Here is an 18,745-nt window from a genome sequence, read left to right on the forward strand (position 1 = left end):
AGATATCAAAAATATGTCCTTCTTTTATTATAATTTTACATTTTTATATATCAAAATCTCTAAAAATAAACAGTAGATCTACAAGCATAACTGTTGATACTAACTGGTCTGTATACATTTCCATATTCCTCACCATATTCCAGCACTGCTGCATGTGTGGGACTGAAAATAACGAAGGAGCAGTGGCTATTGAGCTGTGGTTGTGGGCAAAAACAAACCAAAACAAACCAACAAAAAAACAACCCAAAACAAAACAAAAACAAAAAAACAAGAATAGAAAGAGTCATCGTTCCAGTGGTGTTTTCACGGGCATGGCAAGCAGAGTTTCAGAACAGTGTTTCTCTGAATTGTCCAGCACTTCCCTTGTCAGGATCAGCCCTAAACCACTGAGCGGTATAAACATCTCTGTGCAGATTAAGAGGATAAAAAGGAGGTTCAGTTGATCTGGATGGTCCCTCTTCAGGGGTGAAGCTCCAGGCACAGACAGGAGAGGCTAATCTGGATTGCCCTACCCCTCCCTCTGTCACTGTGCCTCGCCTTCCAGCTTTTCTCATACCGGCGTGTTACGCCTCAGTTCACTGGGGGAAGGGGGGATGCGGTCTCCCAGCTTCGTAAAACTGGTGGAGTGGCTAGGCTTGGTGGAGGGCTCCTCGGGACCAGGAGCTCTTTGTCGTGGAGGCAAGGTGGAGCACCGGACTTTCCCCCTGGAGCGTGGCTGTTGGGGCGGAGGGCCTTTTAGTGCAAATAGTTCACTGGGGGCTTTGGGCTGTTGTGGAGACTCGGGGTTGACCGGTGGGGTTTGCGTGGGATGATGTGGAGGTGAAGGTGACACCGGTGTGTGTGGGGGGGAGGACGGGCTGGAGGAGGCCGGTAACGACCCCCCCAGGGGAATCAGAGGAGTGAGGGTGGCCGCCTGCTGGAACCTGGTGAGGCTGATGGAGTGGCTGGGTCGCGGCAGGCTGTAACAGGCCTCAGCCCCTTTGTGGCGGGAAGGCAGGGTGGAGCAACGGGCCTTTGCCCTTGAGCCTGGCTCTCTGGCAGGAGGAGGAGGAGCGATGAGTGAGAAGAGCCGAGTGTCAATATCTGATGCTGTCATTTCTGCCCTGGAGCCCCTCAGACTCTCAGATGAGCCTCTTTTAGATGATGGATGAGAGGGAGGCTCCTTCTCTTTCTGGAGTTCCTGTTTGGAGCCTGAGACAGGAAGCTCTGTATCTCGATAGGTGCTCGATGTGGGTTCCTCATCTACGTGACAAGAAAAAAAAAAGGAATTATAACACAAATAATACGATAATACACTTTACTTGATCTTAAAATGCTGAGCAAATCAAGGAAAACAGGTACGCGGTGATGTAAAGTTTGTATCCTCTCACCTAGCAGGCCCAGGTCGCTCATGAGGGAGTCCAGATCAACACTGAAATTCTTCTCCTCGGCCGGTACTTCATTCATTTCTTCCTTTCTTTGTTCTTCTTCCTCTTTTTCTTTTCCTCCCTCTTCCTCATTATCAGCCTTTCCATCACTTTCATTTACAACTCCATCTGTTTCCTTTTCTCCCCCTTCTCCCCCTTCTCCCCCTTCTATCTTTCCAACCTCTTCTTGTACTTCTGCTGCCTCTGCTTCTGGCTGTATTTGTTCATTCTCTTCAACGTCTTCAGATGTCTTCTCAAGCTCTGGATCACTGTCACCCGTCGTCCTGGGTTCATCCAAATTGACCTCAACCGCTCCTTCCTCCTCCTCGTCATTCTGCTCCTCTTGCTCTTCCTGTGGTGCCTCCACCACAATGTCAATGTGAGCAGGCAAACGAGGAATGGAGCGTTTTGGGGAGTTAGATTTGGCACGTGATTCTTGGTCTTGATTCAGCAGAAACTCCATCAGCATCATATTCTCCTTCTTCAGCTGCTCCCGCAGAGGCCGTGGGACGTCTGGGATCATCCAGGCAACCAACATGCTGAGGAACATGGCGAGGTTCTGTAGGGGAAAAGAACATTGTGTTTTTCTTGATACATAAAAACAAAGCTTGGACTTCATTGTTGCTCTAGTTACATGATTTTTTTTACACTATCACATTATAGTAGAAAAAAGTTACAAGAAGTTTAATAGGTTCAATTAGATGAGGGTTTACACCCCCCAAGCTATCAGGATGCACTGTCCTGCAAGATCAGTATCAGGGGGTTTGTTTCATTATTAAGCTGACTGGCTATTCACCACATAAAACTAATCATCATCCACAATATGGATTCACTTTGTAGGTACCACTATTAAATTCAGCGTTTCCACTAACAGATACACTATTTCAGTCATGGTGGCTTCACATTAGTCTTCAGTATGTGGAGATACTCTGATTTCAGATACAGAGAGAAAATGATAGATCAGTGCTTTGGTTCTAATGTGTGGTATCACATCTGTCAGCAACAAAAACATAAGGTGCTACATGAAGCAAAATGGGACTGTTTACAAGAGGGCATTGGCCACAATCCAAATGCAAAGGTGTTCAATAAACATTTGGAGACACAACCACAGTTTCTAAACTGACAACAACAAACTACCACCACAAACATGTAAACCTATTTTTTTTATACCTGGAAGAATATCACAAAGGCCAGCTTTGCCGCCAGGACAGACCAGTACTGTTTAGAGAAGGTGTAGGCATCTGATGCCCATGGAGGGTCTCTGTAGTCCTTATACCTGAAAAACACAGACAAGGTGGGTATTAGCGAGGATAAACCTGGGACAGCTTTAACTTATGTGATTACAGATCAGAGAAAATCAGGTAGTTCCTAGAAAGGTTTTCCTCCATAAATCCTTGCCATATTTTACAGTTTGTGAAAACTCCAGACAAGTTTGGGATTTAGGTAAAGTATGAGCTAAGCTGCTAGACTGAAGGATTTACAGGGAGATTCAGATAGGTCAAGGTCAAAGAGAGTCGTTCTGACCTGCACATGGAGACTCCAGTACTGAGAGTGGTGGTGGGCGCAGTGCCTGGTGCCAAGTTACTGACATTGAAGTAGGACAGTGAGTGCTCTGTGTAGCCATTCATAGTGCCATTTACACTGTACATGTACTGGTAGACCATGCGCGGGACAAACTCTGACGTGAAGGAGATGACGAAAGCCTGAGGAGATAAACAAGGGTTGGAAATGACAAAACAGTATAATCACAGACAAATAACACAACCATGTACGTATGTAAGCACCTATATACACTATACACTCCTGTCAGACAAAGAATTAAACATCATCTAGCTGTCAGTAGCGTGCGATTCCTCTCCATCTTGGTTGAAAAACAGCAGAGCTGCTGACAGAGGAAACAAACAACTACATGAAGATGGTTCTCCTGAGAGTTAGTAATCCATGTCTGACCCATGGAGGAGTTGTTTTCATCATTATCCCTAAGGCCACTTATTATTGTGTCTTGCTTCCTGACAGAGAACACGCTGATTGCTTTCACACGCTCTGGGTTTGGGCCATGATTTTTTATTTTCCGTTATCAGTTTTTGTCAGGTCGGTGTGCTGAATGATTTGCTAACTATGAATTTCATCAGTATTACATAACAGGAAACAGCTCAATGCCTCAGCCAGAAGAAAATGTACCCTGAATGACTGAGGCATAGACTTATAACCCTTTGGCACTATGAGACCGGTGTCTCTATGAGCAGCTATCTCACTGATCAGCACACGAGGAACTGCAGCAATGGGCTAAAGCAAGAAGGCAAATGTGACGGTAAATCCACCCATATAAATGATTTTTGGATGTGGAAGCTAATACATTCAGCAAACAGCACATTTATTATTTATAAAGAACAGATGCTAATGTATCTATAATACTTTAATTTTGTTTCTTTGTTACATGAAAACCCCACAGGACACGTTGGGAACTGGACAAGGATTCATAGTGTTACAATGAAAAAAGACCAAATACTGTTAAAAATAAAAATGTAAATGTACATTTTTTTTTATAAATTTGCACAACAGCAAAAAGTTTAAATTGAAACATCAATCTTATGGATATTTCAGTGTTCGTGACCGGTAACTCGTTCAGCAGCGACAGCTTCTCTGCCAGAGATCACACTCAGACTTACACATACACACTTACATTGGTAATGACAGAGAACTTGCTGATCCCACAGAGAATGTTGTACCAAATCCCTGGAGGGAGCATGTGCATGAAAAAAGACAAAGAGGGAAAGGGAAAAGTGTGTCCATCCGTGTGTGTGTGTGAGTGTATTTATGTGAAGGAATGGACAGAGAGACATGGAGACAAAACAATGGAGGGACAGAGTGGAGTGAAGGAAAAGAAAGTGATTAGAAGTTCAAGCATTGTTTATCTCACATTCACACAGGGACTCACAACGTGCACGTGCCCTTGTGTGTGTGTGATCCATACCTATGTCTTTACATCTGACAGCATCGGGCCGACGGATCTCAGTGACAAATTTTGCAGCATCGAGTCGGATCTCTATGACGTTGTTGAGCAGAGCAAATGCTGGTGCCAGCGGGAAAGAGGCCACGAACAGAGACACGAACCCATACTGGATGACTGTAAATATGAACACAAGCACATGAAAATGACATTGTGTGATTGCAAGGGTGGATGAATAAAACACTGAGCAATATACTAAAAGAGACTCACTCATTTCCATGTACTCTGGACTGACGCCTTCGAAGGGTTCAAGGGTGAAATCTTTATCAAATTGTTGTTTCGGTCTCTCCTCTGTGTCATCGTCCTCATCCTTCTTTCCCTTTTCTTCTTGCATTGTTCTGTACATCTTTTTCAGCTTCCTGCAAAAAACAATAAATCAGGACAGAGTCAGAGCGAAGGTATCATGGTGTGAAAATTTGGCAAATGGAAGAAAACAAAACAAAACATACGGTACGAGAACTTCAAACACGTTGTTTTGAATAAGCTGCTTTCCAAGCATGATCATGCTGAGCTGGATGCAAAGTTCGATGAGGCAGCCCGGAGGAGCACACTGTGGAATACACAGTACACACATTTACTCAAAACTGCGACGCATACACACACATTTACATATTGTGTGCAACATGAACCTACTTCCTCCATGCGATAACCTCCAAATACGTAAACATAATCGCCAGGCCGCCCAGCAAACCTGCAGGAAAAGAAGACCAAGGGAAGTGTCAGGAAATAAAGTATAAGACTGATTAAAAAAAAAAAAAAAAGTAGAAAGTAAAAATAAAAAAAAACTACGCACCTGCCCTTGAAGAAGGCCACATAGAAAATAGGTGCAAAGGCGTTCATGGATTTGAGAAAGAAAGACTTGAAAATGAGCCTCTCTTCAAATTCTTCCTTTGTTTTAGGAAGTTCTGAGGGAAAGGAGAAAAACCTCATCAGGTCCAATCCACATTTCCTACATCACATGGCACTAGGTCTAGGTTTATTGGCTGTCAGTATCCTACTTGTCTACTTGGTTCTCTTGGATCTTTCCACATTCTGTCTCGAGCTCCACATTTTTGCAGCTAACATTGTCAGTGTTAAGCTTTCCCTTGCTGATGCTTTACTCTGTAACATATTGAAAAGCAGTACCCAGTTCAGTCAGCCACACGGCGATTGCTCCATAAACCTCTTCCAACACCAGGACGACCAGCATGTTGAGGATGATGCCTGTGGTGGTGACGGTCATCCTCACGCTGGCCTTGGCTTCGGGATCAGGGTTCATGGACCACACACTTAACATGCAGATACGATAAACTACCACCCCAAACACTGCAGAGAAGGTCACGAAGATCTGAACACACACAGGACACACAAAACAATATGAAAAGGTTAGAGACTCTGGTGTGGAGAAATATTTCTGTGTCTTCTGGATGATATTGTATTTTTAATATTTGCTAAATACAAATATCTTTTCAATAGGACTACCATTATAAATGATTTATAGGTTTTTAATTTGGTTGTCAACACTTATAATAATAAATAGCAACTCATTCATCAAAAAATTGTGGTTTTTACACTTTACAGGGCTCCTTTTACCACTTACAAATAGTAATGATACATTAATGAGTTCAATAAGTATTGCATATTAACTTGATCTTGCTAAATGGTGAGACATCAATGTACAAAAACTGTAATAACATGTTTATGAGTGTTTATTTATGATTCATAAAGGGTTAACAACTGAACAAATAACCTAAAGTTGTATCTTAACATCATTTAAAAAAATATTTTCCACTTCTTCTATATTGTTTCATTTTGTCTTTCACTGTTATCTGTCTGTTATTTTCTATTGATATAAAGGTCTATAATAAAGTGAAATGAGTGGCACAATAAAACCTTTTGTAAGTAGTAAATCTCCATTATCAATAACAATGACTAATTAATATGGAAAACAGCAAGGAAAACATGTAGATTAATAAAATATTAATTTATATAAACCACCAAACATTATGGAGACATAAAAAACTATTTCCCTTAACTGCCTGACATCTGTATATAAAAAAAGGACTTGTGGATATAAAAGTGTTGCAAGATTAACAAGGAGGAAGGTAAAGGTTAGAAAAGGTGAGCGTGTGCACGGTGCAGTACCAGTAGTAGTAAGGTGGACACATTGATGAGGTAACCTGACAGGTGATCCTCAATGTCCAGAGACTCTGGCTCATGCTGTCAAGAAAAACATGCATGTTATCTGAGCAAACAGCGGGGAAACACAGCCATATTGATTTATGCTATAATGCTGAGCACATGTTCTTCACACACACATTATGTTTCTTGTCTGGCAGGTGCATGTTTGCCATCTGAAAGGACAGAAATCCCCTCCCCTTCCTCCTCCCTTTTCTCTCTCCATCAGTAATCTGGGCTAATCTCAGGCAGGTAAGCAGCTTTGGACTCAACCATCTACAGCAGATGCAGGGGGTTTCCTCTTTATGCACCAACATAAACTCATATACTTCCCAGTTAGTCTCTAATAACTTCATTGTAGATAGACGGCAACATTTGCTTCTGTTGCATCGTTTTCTTTTCTTTCACTTTGTGCTGTGTGATTGAAGAGGTGAGATCTGCGTTCGCAATCACTGTGCGGCGAGTTTAAATCCTCTCAGTGTGACAGCTCTGCCCTCCTCCCCCCTCCCAGCAACTCTGTCCACCTAATGTCCGATCACATAGAGCAGTGCAGTGATACCTGGGAGGCCAGCATCTGGTCTGTTTCTCCATCTGCACCATCTGCAGCTTTTGTCAACTGCTAATGAGAGTGAGAAAAGTTGTGTGAAGTTTGCACCATAAATCATTAAACTGTATCTGAAACACACATACACCAACAGTTAGACACAATACCTTCTTCTTAGACAGTGCTTTCATCTTGGCTTTTTTCTCCTGTAAAGCTTCTTCATATTCAGGCCTCATCTCCTCCTGCCGCACAAACCAACCCACAGTTGTTAAAGCCAATGGGAGTGCATCACAAAAGTGAGGAACATACACAATTACTCTTTTTGTTTAGCCATTCACAGCTTCACAGTACAGTGGCTTGAGTCACATACACTTTACACACCATTTGTAAAAAATAAATAAATAAGTAAAGCTACAAAAATTACAAGCAGCTATATTCTCTTTTCTACCCTTTTCTATGGGTGTTGCACAGCGTGGGTTTTGGATCTCCGTTTGTATGCCAGATTTCAGTGACCAGCTTTGACTGGATATTAGCTCACAACAGATCCTGTTCTAGGTTCTACCTTCAAAATATGATGTAACCTGGCAATGATTTCAACATGGTCAACAGCATATTTGCTTGGAAATTGTTTTTTTGTTTTCATAACATACCTTTTACTCATTTTGGAGGAGATTTTTATTGTTCAGTTTTCTACCAATCATAAATATCTTAATAAATACCAATACTTTTTTTTTTCAAAAATAAAAATATTACACCATCTTAAACCAGACTGTGATTCAACTGTTGAATTCAGTTTGGTACACATGTAATGAGCACAGAAACTTGCCCACCTGGACTCGCTCCTTCAGGCAGCGGAGACACAGATGAGATGAAAGAGAGACACATGGAGAGAGAGAGAAAGAGAGTAGAAGATGTGTTAGGATGTGAGTGGTTCTGTTGTGACCCTGCTGTGTCACCTTATCCAGCAACTGCGCTGCTTTAAGAACAGAACAATCCCATTACAGCCCTTTAGAGGTTAAGGAGTCATGTAAACATGGGTGGCCATGTGTGTATGTGTATGTGTGTGTAAGTGGGGAAGGCAGTGCTTTGAGACATATGATAATCTGTGAGGCAAACCACAACTGTCGTCAGCCTTGACCCGGGCCACGGGATTAACCCTCTCACCCTGAATGACTTAGCACTTTAATAAACAGGACTTGTGACCATCGAAAGTGAAAATAAAGACTGATGTTATAAGACAAAGGTAAAACAGTAAAGGCTCTGCGTTATGAGTATTCTTCAATCTACCTCCTCATCCTCCAAGCTTGTCAGGTCCCAGGTATGTTTCAAACACATCTGTCGCCTTTTCCAGTGCTCAAGGAAACAGGCAGCTGCAAGAAGATGAACAGAAGAAATGTTAGTAATCACTGAGCCTTACATTTTAAACAATGTCAGACAGATCATGACATTCCTATACTGTATAATAAGAAAATAAGTCCCTGTAAGCCCTTGAGCAATGTGGTGAATCTGGAGCTTATAACATGTGTAACAACTGAACTTTAACATAACAAACATTTTTAATGCATAAACAGAATATGAAACACTGGAAATTGGACAAATGTCTTTGTCTATACTAACTATCAGTATTTACATCAGAACACGGCCACTGGAAACCCTCTTTACATGAGACTCTTCAAAATGGGTGGTATTACCTTTACAAACCAGGAAGCAGCTTGATGCTCATAAACTATCTTAAGTACGATGATTATAAACACCAATTCTCATAGTTGCACCAACACTGCTGTGTCAGTGCAGATTCACTGGCTCTGATCATGCATAATGCAAATAATGGATCCTACTCCTTCATCATGCATCTGGTCTGCTGAAGGACACTGGCCTGCCTGACCATGCAGTATTATTATTGTTACCATAAATCTGTCATCCCTCTCATATTAATGAGTAGTAATTCCTCCATCATTACAGCGATAAAAGATCAATGCACTATAATGTACTTCCTACTGAGACATTTACATCGACATTTGGCAGACACTTTCATCCTAAATGACCCACCAGTGAGAGGCAAAACTAAAGCTTCAGTGCAGTAGAAACTATTACATTCACACTACACCGGCAAACCAACACTAGTTAAAGGTAGAGCGCCATATTGATTTGAAATATCTTTTAATCAGCTACACATCACTATATAGACTGGTACTGGTATGATTAACATGCACTGATAAACAGAAGATCACTGAGGTTAACTGACCAGCATCTCCTTTCTTTCCTGAGATTAAGTCTAAACACTAAGGGAGATAGCGTCTTCATGGTGTCTTGTTTTCAGCACTGTTTCCAGTATGAGGACTTACTACACATGGGATTTACTGTTTTAAATGTATGCATTGTTCCAAATGTAATGATTTTATGTGACATGGTTTTTCTTGTCTTGACCAGGGCCACTGGTCCATTGTGCTTAAATACAGAAAGATTCATAAAAAAGAGATGCATTCAAACCAGCTCTCCAGTCTTTAGTCTCCAGTGGCTGGTCTACTGAAATGTCCCTGCTGTGTCATTATCAGGAAAGTGTATTAAAATGCATAGTTACCCCACAGAGACATGAAAATAGCAAAGAGGACGGTGGCTCCATTGTCAAACAGGTATGAAGCTCGGGCCAGCGAACACACAGAACTCAGATGCCAGTAGTCACATACTCCATCACACAGTGGACACATGGTTATGTTCAGGTGCTCATCGCAAGTCTCCTGACTGAAATAGACATGTGCAATGACAACTCAGCGGATAACATCATCACACTCATGTATTTCTGATAACGAATACATGAATCAATTCAAAGAGTGCACATCTTCTTACCTTGGCACATTGGTATCCACAGTGAATATGCCATACAGGAAGACGATGATGCCCAGTACAGAGGGAGGGATGAGTAGCTGAGTGTAAACACCCAGCCAAGCAAAATACAACCCGATCTGCTCTCCAAAGTATTTTCTGTTAAAATAAAGTAAAGTATTTTAACCATCCTATCCCATGAACCAAAGGCCTAAGGAATGACAAAATCAAAAGGTCACACTGCTGTTCAGTTCACTGAGTGCTTTTTCATGGGAGGACACACAGGACACATCCTTTCCATCCTCAGAGGACACATCCTTTCCATTTTAGACACACTCTCTTTCAACATAGCTTCCAACTTGAACCACTCTCAGGTCATAATGTTATATTTGCACATCATGAATCATTTATTCAACATAAAGGACTTCCCTTAAACTTTATTGGCACACCTGAGAGAATAATAACATCAGTGCCTTTTTTCTCAACATCATCAATAGGCCAAACTTCATATACTTAGCCCCACTGGTGCCTCTGGAACAGCAGAGTCATCAGTATGTTTGTTCAGTCAGGTTTTTATCGGCGGCTATACTGAATAATGCACTTTCTACAGCTCTTAGACTGATGTTTGATTGCACTGCTCTGTACCTGATCAGGTCCACGGGCTGGTATTTATGCATGACTCCATAGTTAGCCCACTCCTCATGCAGGAGCTGAAGGAAACCCAAAGATGACAAAAATAAATTATATGTTGATAACAGTGATTAAATATAAAAGTCACATAGTAACCAGGACTAAAACAATTAACACTAATATAAGAAAATCACATTCTCAAATTTCTAATATCTCACCAAATATATAATTTCTAATGTATTTGTTGAATGCTTTTGAAAGTCAAAAGCTCAGTAAGACACTTTCACAAACATAGCTGTTGGGTTGGTTATAATGATATTTTGTTAGACAAGAGTGAGAAAATAATATCACACATTTGATGGTTTTAGCAGATTCCACATCTCAATAATAAACATTAACTATTTTTAACTGCTGAACTACACAATAACACATTTTGTCCAGTCCAGTAAATAAAATTCATTGGAAACAGGTCTGACTCATCTGATGTGAATCCTAAAAAAACACATACTACCAAGGTGAAAATCATTATTGGGGCCAAATTAGGGCAAATTCATCAGGCTTTTAAGAGAATATTCAGTTCCTCTGTCACCTTCAGTGACTCCAGTAACAGCTGTAATTGGGTAATTTTGCAAACATTATGTGACCAAATTTGTCAACTTACCTGTCTGTCATTTCGTTGATCTTTCCCTCCTCTCCTTGTGAACGACCCCTAAAGTGAAACAGTAACCACCTCTTTACATGGGACAAATTGCTTCTTACAGCATGTCATATTTTATGCACAGATAAGAGTTAGGAAACATTTTTCTATTAAAATTGTTCATATACATTTGACTATATAATCCTATGCATATATATGCATGTGAATACTGTATCTATTTCCTCTGTGCATATATTGCATGTATTGTGCATAGTTTGAGCAAAGACACTTCCACAGTGTCCAGAGACATTGCTATTTCTGTATTACTCACATCATGCAGAGGGAAGGCAGAGTCATAGACACCCCGAGCCAATAATGAGTTGATGCCTTATGACACAAAGACGGAGAGTAACACAATGTCACAGAGTCAGCTTTGTGACCGCTGGCATATGGATCAAATCTGACTGACAGCAAGCATGTGAACAGAGTGAAAAAAAAGCTAGGCCTCACCAGTGGTTTGGCAAGTATGTCTGCAGGTAGTGCGTGAAATAATCTCAGCCACCTGGGAAGCAAACATAGCATTAGGTATTTAAACTCAGATATGTGTATGCAAATCAACAAGAAAATCAAAAGTGAAATTAGTAGATGTGTGCTTCCTGGACTCACTATTCTGCTCCGTGTTGCATTATCAAATACGGTGTCTGTTGACTGGATGTCATACCTGCAGGAAGTGACAGGAAACAGGCACAGAACAAATGTGAGTACGAACAATAGACTGGGTGGGGTCATGTGTGCTGGGATCAATGATCAAACCTGCACTTTGGTTTCTTTTGTTTAGTAGTACACAGATTACAAAATTTCCATTGCAGTGACGTAAAGAATAAATGTTCAATTTCTGTGAGAGCTGCACTGTGCTATGATCAGGATGATGAAAGCACACAGCCTGCAGGTGATCTAGATATCAGGGTGTTATCACCGACCATGACAAGTGTGTCCCTGGCCAAGGGCGACTCCTAAACTGGGTTAGTTTTTTTTTTTTTTTGACATAATGCCATGACATGTGCACTTGGTGAGTGTAACAGAGCAGGTACTTACAGTTGGAGCTTGTCTCTGATAAAAGGGTGTTTGAGGGTTTTCATATGGGAGTGTGTCTGCGAGTCTTTTTGGACGTCAAAGTCGGGGACGTCTGGCTGAAACGGCGTGTTGACTTTGGTCATAATGGAATCCCATATCCCAACGATGCCGGCCCGTTTCCGCAACTCACACTTCTGCTCGATGAGAACACGCATGAAAAACATTTTGATCAAATCCACTCAGTCACACGCCGTTCTGTTTGATATACCGCAGTCTAAAAAAAGGTTCACTGGGATGATTGTGCACCCAAAATGAATCTCTTGCCAATAGCCACAAATCTGTTCTACATAACAACAGTATCAATGACCAGTGGTGTTAAAGGCTGTACAAAGCTGCTGACCTTTTTCACAGCAACTTTGATCTTCTGAAGCTCTGCCTCTCGACTCAGTATTGGCCATGGGATGTGCAGCCGAATAAACCCCATTCCGTTTGACCTCTGCACGTAAACACATTAAGACAGATAAATGAGACACACACACAGGACAAGAACATGAGAAACACTATGTCACATCAACCACGGCATACATGTCAAATTAAAATCTGAATTCTGACTATGAACTTGATGTTTCAACATTACCCCCGCTTTATGGGTCAGATGGACAGATTAACTGTGTCTGTCTTCTTCACTCTCTTCCTCTTTGCGTTTAATTGCATGTGCTTCTTGTCCTGAAGCAGCCAGATGAGCCCTCTCTAAACCGGTTAGTACACTACTTTGTGTTACAATGAGGCAGTTTTGTAGAAAATCCCATTATTTCAAGCCCAGAACCCCCAAATCCCACAAAGTACAGAAATCATTAACTGTCGGGACAGGCACCTGAAAGCCGCCATGGTATAGCCAGTTATCAATTCTGATAATGTTAAAAGGGAAAAGCTCTCCTCATGCCTGCAGACCACTGAATTAAAACCTGTCCATGCAATTACTGTAATGACCTCATTGACTCAAACAGCGCCGGCTACACCTCTAATGTTGTGTTTTATCAGAGATTTATCAAGCAATTTTCCAGAATTAAAGCCTGTTCAAAGGTACCAGACTCTGCACTATGGTCAGGGAAAGTATAGATAAAAACAAGATCACATACACGAGAGTTTTGATCAAAAGATGCGACATAGTTTTACCACAATGAGGACGATTATTTCCCAAAAATTGAGTTGCACCTTCAGGAGGAGAACAACTGTAGTGTAGCCTCACTCATGTTGTACACAAACAACACAGCTGAGCATACTCATCCCCTGATCCACAGCGCTATATTATCAAATAAATCCTTCACTGTTCGGTTGTCACAACATCAGCCTGATCATACTTGGCACACACACACCGATACAGGACACAGTGACCATGGCGCACATCCTTCTCACTGATCATGCTAGATATACATTCATGTGCCAGCATACACACTTCCGAGTAGTGGATCGCTCTCTAATAAGGCCCTATAATCTGGCCTTTGGCTTCACACTTACGGTCAGCGGTCTTAATCCTCAACCAAAACAGCAGCTGATTTAACACGCAAGCGTCGCACAACACACACACACAAATGCACACACATAACACTCATGCTTGTTGCATTATATCTGTGGAGATCCATCATTGAGATAATGCATTCCCATCTAACCCTAAGTTCAACTGGATGCCTTACCCTAACCCCAGCCCAAGTCTGCAACATTGTTTTTATTGCTCTTGTTGTTATTATCATTATTACCATATTGTCCTCTAATATCAATAAGTTCTCTCTTTAATTGGAGTACAGGCATGTCCTCTAGCTGCAAGGGACAAGCTGAGTCTTATCCTCAACCTGTTTGGCAGCTGTCCAATCAGAGGATTTTAGGTCACATCACTTAAGGATGGCTCTGACCCACAAATCTGTATAGGAGTGTGTAGCAGATGAAAAAACAATCATAGTGAAAGCACTGTAGCGCAGGATACACACCTCTCTATCACGCTCTATCTGTAGTCCAGCTTCCAGTAGCCCCGCCTCAAACTCCTCCCTCATTAAAGCCTTCTCCTCCTCGGACAGCTTTGGCACCTCATCTCCTCCAGGTGCACCTGCGTCCCCAGATTCTCCTTCTGTTTCCCAGTGGCCTGGAATATGTATTGGTATACTCCCATTGGATGTGATGGAAAGGCGTGCCTTGGATGCCCGCCTTTTCTTGTATTTGTAGCAAAGGACATAGTCCACTTTTCTCTTGCCATCAGTGAAATAAAGCCCAGGGCCTAGATCAATGCCAGACTCCTGGACAAACAGACACAGGTAATTAATGAGCACAGTAATGAGGTTTTACAAGGAGGGACTACTCTAGTGCAAGAGCGTGACAAACAAGCGAAGCTCTGTGCGCTCATGGAGGGGGAAACTGTGCTACAAGATGAGTGTTTATAGTCAGAGGAGACCATACCGGAAGAGGAGGGTCAGCAGTGTCTGGGGGGTTGATGGGGCATCCATTGGCGGCGTCGAGCCCAAGCCCGGACAGAGATCGGGCCAACGAAACAAGCTTCAACGAGTGAACTGACGACGACTCACTCATTTCGGTGGTGACAGGTATACGCTCTTTTCCGTTTCATCCCTCTACTGGTGCATGAAAAGAAAATAACACAAGTTTAGTATCCAGAGGTCGCGATGACCTGGCACTCAACTGCCAGGTCAAACAAAGATCTACGGTAACCATTAACCTCCTTTCTGCATCATAATATCTCAGCACAAAGATCCTCAGTCTGGCTTGTTAAATGCCTTATTGCAACAATTACGAGTCTATCCGTTGTAAAAAATGACCTTCTTTCTCATATCATCCCATATTTTTCATTGACCTGAACTGTAAAATGATCCAATAACAAAAAAGCGTGAACAACACTATAAAATAAACTGTATTCAGTGAACCATTTCAAAAAGCACAAATTCAATCTAACCAAAAATGTTTTTTTTAATTTTTATTACCAACTGATTTTTCTCATAATTACGTAGTTATGATACCATTCCTGAAAAGAAAAAAAAAAGTTAATTTACATTTTTGTGTAGTAAATTATATGTATTAAATACTACTTATCTCAGATGATTTATGCCATGTTATCATGCATTTATTAGAAAGTCTCTTATAACTGTCTAAAGTCATAAAAATGGGTGCATTGACGTATTTCCCCTCAGCATAAGGAGTGTGCTTTGTCCAACATCTGGAGACCCCTCACCCTCCAGCTGTCTTGTTAACCCTCAGGGGGGTTCTTATGGGTGGGGGAGAGACTATTTTATCTTATAAAATATACTTGTCACAAATTTAAATAGCTTTCTTGGAATTAACAGATTGCTTTTGGTTAAAACATACACTGTAGGTTTGTTTTACAGTCAAATATCATGTGTGAAAAACCACAGAGTAATGTCTGTTTTAGCCTGACAGATCACATCAAAGACAAAGTTAAGCCGTCTCGCCTCTTTTTTTACCCAATTGAAACTGTAGGCTCAGATTAAGCTCGCACACAATCCAAGCGGCACAGTTTACAATCTGTTGGGGTAATTTGGTCACTTGGTTCATTCTTTCGAGATCAAGCTTTCTGAGTTGTTAAGTCTCACTACTCGATACACATGTGCATCCCACACTTCCAGACATAAAATATGCATTTTTTCTGTCACGGCAACAAGACTTGGATGTGTTTGTCAGTGCTTGAAAGACATTTGTGTAACTTGAAGAACATTTAGATTTTTTTTTGACTGAGGTTTGGTCACTCAAACACTCTTTCAGTCCTCTAATGCCACATTAAAAATCTGTTTCTTTACAAGTGCTCTGAAAAATAGAGATACTTCTTTCACTTTTGTGGTGGTAATAGTAGTTTCTTACTATTACTATACATTTAACACCTAACATCAAAGTCCCTCATCTGTGACTGATTGTTAATGCTTAATGCTCTAAGAAACTCAGTTCTTTGACCTAGATTAGACTACTTAGCATAGACACTTTACTCAGTTTGTAGTTCACAGTTGCAAGTAGTTGCATGCCTAAATCATTTAAGTGATCAGTCAGCAAAAGGGCTACACATGTGAGCCACCTGATGTTTGACACCTGTAACGTTAGCCATGTGTACCACTACCAATAATAATAACCCCCTAACCCTTAATTACAGGTATTATACAGATGCAACCCATCTCTATGTGTCATTGTGTGAGGGGAATTGTATGCAACACTGGTCCATGGGCAGTTTCCATCTACCCAGAGTCCCCAGAGACCAGGGGCCAAAGCTATGAGACATGCAAATATGTCAACAGACAGCGAAACAGCCGACAGCATATACAGTGGCCTTCAGCAGTCAATCCCCTTACACATATGCACACACATCCACGGTAATCCCAGTTTAACATGTGTTGGCAAACACAGAGCTGAGATGGAAATGGAGACAATGTCAGTTCAGTTTCAGTTCAGCAAGTGAGAAAGCTGTTATGTAACATCCTGATGGTCTAATTAAAACCATCAGGACAGTGTGACTCTCTGTGTTTTGGGAATGTGTCAGTTATAAAACAGCGATGTCTACATACTGTAGGTCACTGTATGTTATCAGATCTTGTAGATAAATATTGTTGAAACAAATAGAAGTGCTTTACTGTGGTTGTTTGGGGAGAAACATAAAGAGGTCTGAGTTTCTTTACCTCTTATGATGCCAACCACACGTTCCACATGTGTTGCATTAGTCACATACTGTAGCTCAATTCTCATGACTGCAATGACTGATATTCCTGCTGATGTTTACACTGCTCATATCAATATCCCAGATTTACCACAATGTCAGTGATAGGCCACGTATTACTTTATTTCCACATCCCTTTTAAAGGATCTGGGAAACAGCACTCTCTGTGAATGGGTTTGGTCCTAAAGTCAGACCTGTATTTATGATTCTTACTGTAGCTATTATCTGTACTCTCTTGCAGAATGTAATACTCATTTTACTCTGTTTATCATGTGTGCAGTGTTTTATGCTGCCCTCAAAAGCAGGTCTCTTAAATAAAAAATCTCAATAACACTGTTTTGTCAGTCAACTACATTTTTTCATCTGTAATTGTAAAAAATGGTTTTCCATAAAAGAGGAAACAAGGTAATTTAGGTGCATAATGTCAATTACAGACATCATTAAGTAATTATTAATTAACACTTTGTATGACTGTGGACATGTTTATTTACTTCTGTACAAGTTTCTCCTCTGCAGCAGAAGACACCACAGCATATTCTAATATTAGCTAACATAACATAATCCATATAGTGTTTTATATACTTTTCCCCCCATATGTTTCTTACCAAGCTGTTGCTTCTTCTTTTTGTATTTATTGAAAGGCCCTAAACACTTTTTTTAAGGCTATATCCACCTTGAGTTTTCACCCTAGAGTATAGGCGCATGAGGAGTGCGCAAATGAGTCCAAGATTGCGTCTCAGCGCAGAGCTTAAAGGCATGTAAGCTCGCTGACAGCTCAACGGCAGAGGCTGGAGGGTCAGCTGCACCCTCACACTAACATTAACGGGGCAGAGGGCAGCAGGGGAGCGGTCTAATACTGTCTCTCCTGGAATACAGCAGATTACACATCGCTAATTTTAAACAGTTGCTTTGCTGCTTTTAAAAGCCTCAATGGGAACCAACAACTCCAGCAAAACATGTTAATTCAATGAATAACCACACAAACCTGATCCAAACTTTCACTTTAACCATTTCACCTGTCTGTAAACTTTCTAAAAATAAAAAAAGACAGAATACCAACAGCACCGAAACTTGGTTGTAAAAAAAAAAAAAAAAAAATTCCACTCTGATTATTTAATCCCCGGACAGCAACAGGAGCAGCTTATGTGACAAATATGTGTTTAATTAAAAGCTCACGGGCGCAACAGTTGTGTGCGCGCAGATGGTCGGATGGAAAAAACAGTCTCAGCACCTTGACACACACACACACACATACACACCGCTGCAGCCAGCACCATGGGATTTAAATAACCTAATAAAAGCGATGCTTTCAACGTCGAGCTTTATGGAGCTAGCTACTGTAAACAAAAGCAGCTCTGCGTCACATAAGTAAGTGCAAAAGTGCCAAAAGACGCTGCCAAAGCCGACAACGGGCGATGTAACCAAGGCGCCAAAAGCGACACAAAGGTCAAACGCGCAGTTTAGAAATGTTTATTTGGTCTTTTCGTCAAATTACACACGAAAAAATAAAGACAAAAAAGTGTACTCACCAGTGACAGTGGAGGATCAGTTGTTCGCTATGGAGATGGATGATAAGACGCGCGAGGTGCACAGCCTGGCGAGGGGCTGAGATGGTGGACAATCCGCGCGCGCTCCCGGAACCCCTGGCTTAACACACGCACGCGCGGGGTGGCTAATTCCCTGACCGTTCCATACGGAAGGAAAGGAAGGTGTGATGCATATTACCGCTGCAGGAGGTAGGTAGGTG

The 18,745-nt window shown here is 41.4% G+C and overlaps 1 protein-coding gene across 6 annotated transcripts; it reads right to left on the reverse strand.

The window, feature by feature from the left end:
- Positions 1-275: 275 nt before the first annotated feature.
- Positions 276-18,652, reverse strand: ano2a (anoctamin 2a). 6 transcript variants are annotated; one of them, XM_085779260.1, is made up of 28 exons: positions 18,528-18,652; positions 14,730-14,902; positions 14,267-14,569; positions 12,682-12,777; positions 12,303-12,475; positions 11,874-11,928; positions 11,718-11,769; positions 11,539-11,594; positions 11,232-11,279; positions 10,586-10,650; positions 9,965-10,099; positions 9,699-9,859; positions 8,405-8,487; positions 7,948-7,959; positions 7,285-7,359; positions 7,133-7,189; positions 6,541-6,615; positions 5,542-5,743; positions 5,210-5,321; positions 5,050-5,107; positions 4,866-4,966; positions 4,627-4,775; positions 4,381-4,533; positions 4,090-4,142; positions 2,931-3,109; positions 2,577-2,682; positions 1,371-1,965; positions 276-1,242 (listed from the first exon to the last, which is right to left on the reverse strand). In XM_085779260.1, exons 2-28 carry the CDS (start codon positions 14,856-14,858, stop codon positions 551-553), a joined length of 3,975 nt encoding a protein of 1,324 aa, XP_085635386.1. In that variant the 5' UTR covers positions 14,859-14,902; positions 18,528-18,652; the 3' UTR covers positions 276-550. The 6 variants fall into 6 exon arrangements, with proteins under 6 accessions (XP_085635386.1, XP_085635384.1, XP_085635385.1 ...); XM_085779258.1 differs by having other exon boundaries at positions 7,133-7,192; XM_085779259.1 differs by having other exon boundaries at positions 7,133-7,192; positions 14,730-14,899; positions 18,528-18,615.
- Positions 18,653-18,745: the final 93 nt, after the last annotated feature.

The sequence above is a fragment of the Trachurus japonicus genome, chromosome 6, assembly GCF_045865225.1.
Source record: "Trachurus japonicus isolate A0001 chromosome 6, Traja_1.0".
Classification (NCBI taxonomy): Eukaryota; Metazoa; Chordata; class Actinopteri; order Carangiformes; family Carangidae; genus Trachurus; species Trachurus japonicus.

Bases quoted from the DNA above. Each gene is read 5' to 3' on its own strand.
- ano2a (XM_085779258.1), bottom strand. From the start codon at position 14,858: ATGAGTGAGTCGTCGTCAGTTCACTCGTTGAAGCTTGTTTCGTTGGCC. The intron at 12,778-14,266 runs GTGTGTATCCTG...GTTTACGTGCAG, and splicing joins AGATAGAGCGTGATAGAGAG to AGGTCAAACGGAATGGGGTT. The intron at 11,929-12,302 runs GTAAGTACCTGC...CACTTCCTGCAG, and splicing joins ATCAGAGACAAGCTCCAACT to GTATGACATCCAGTCAACAG.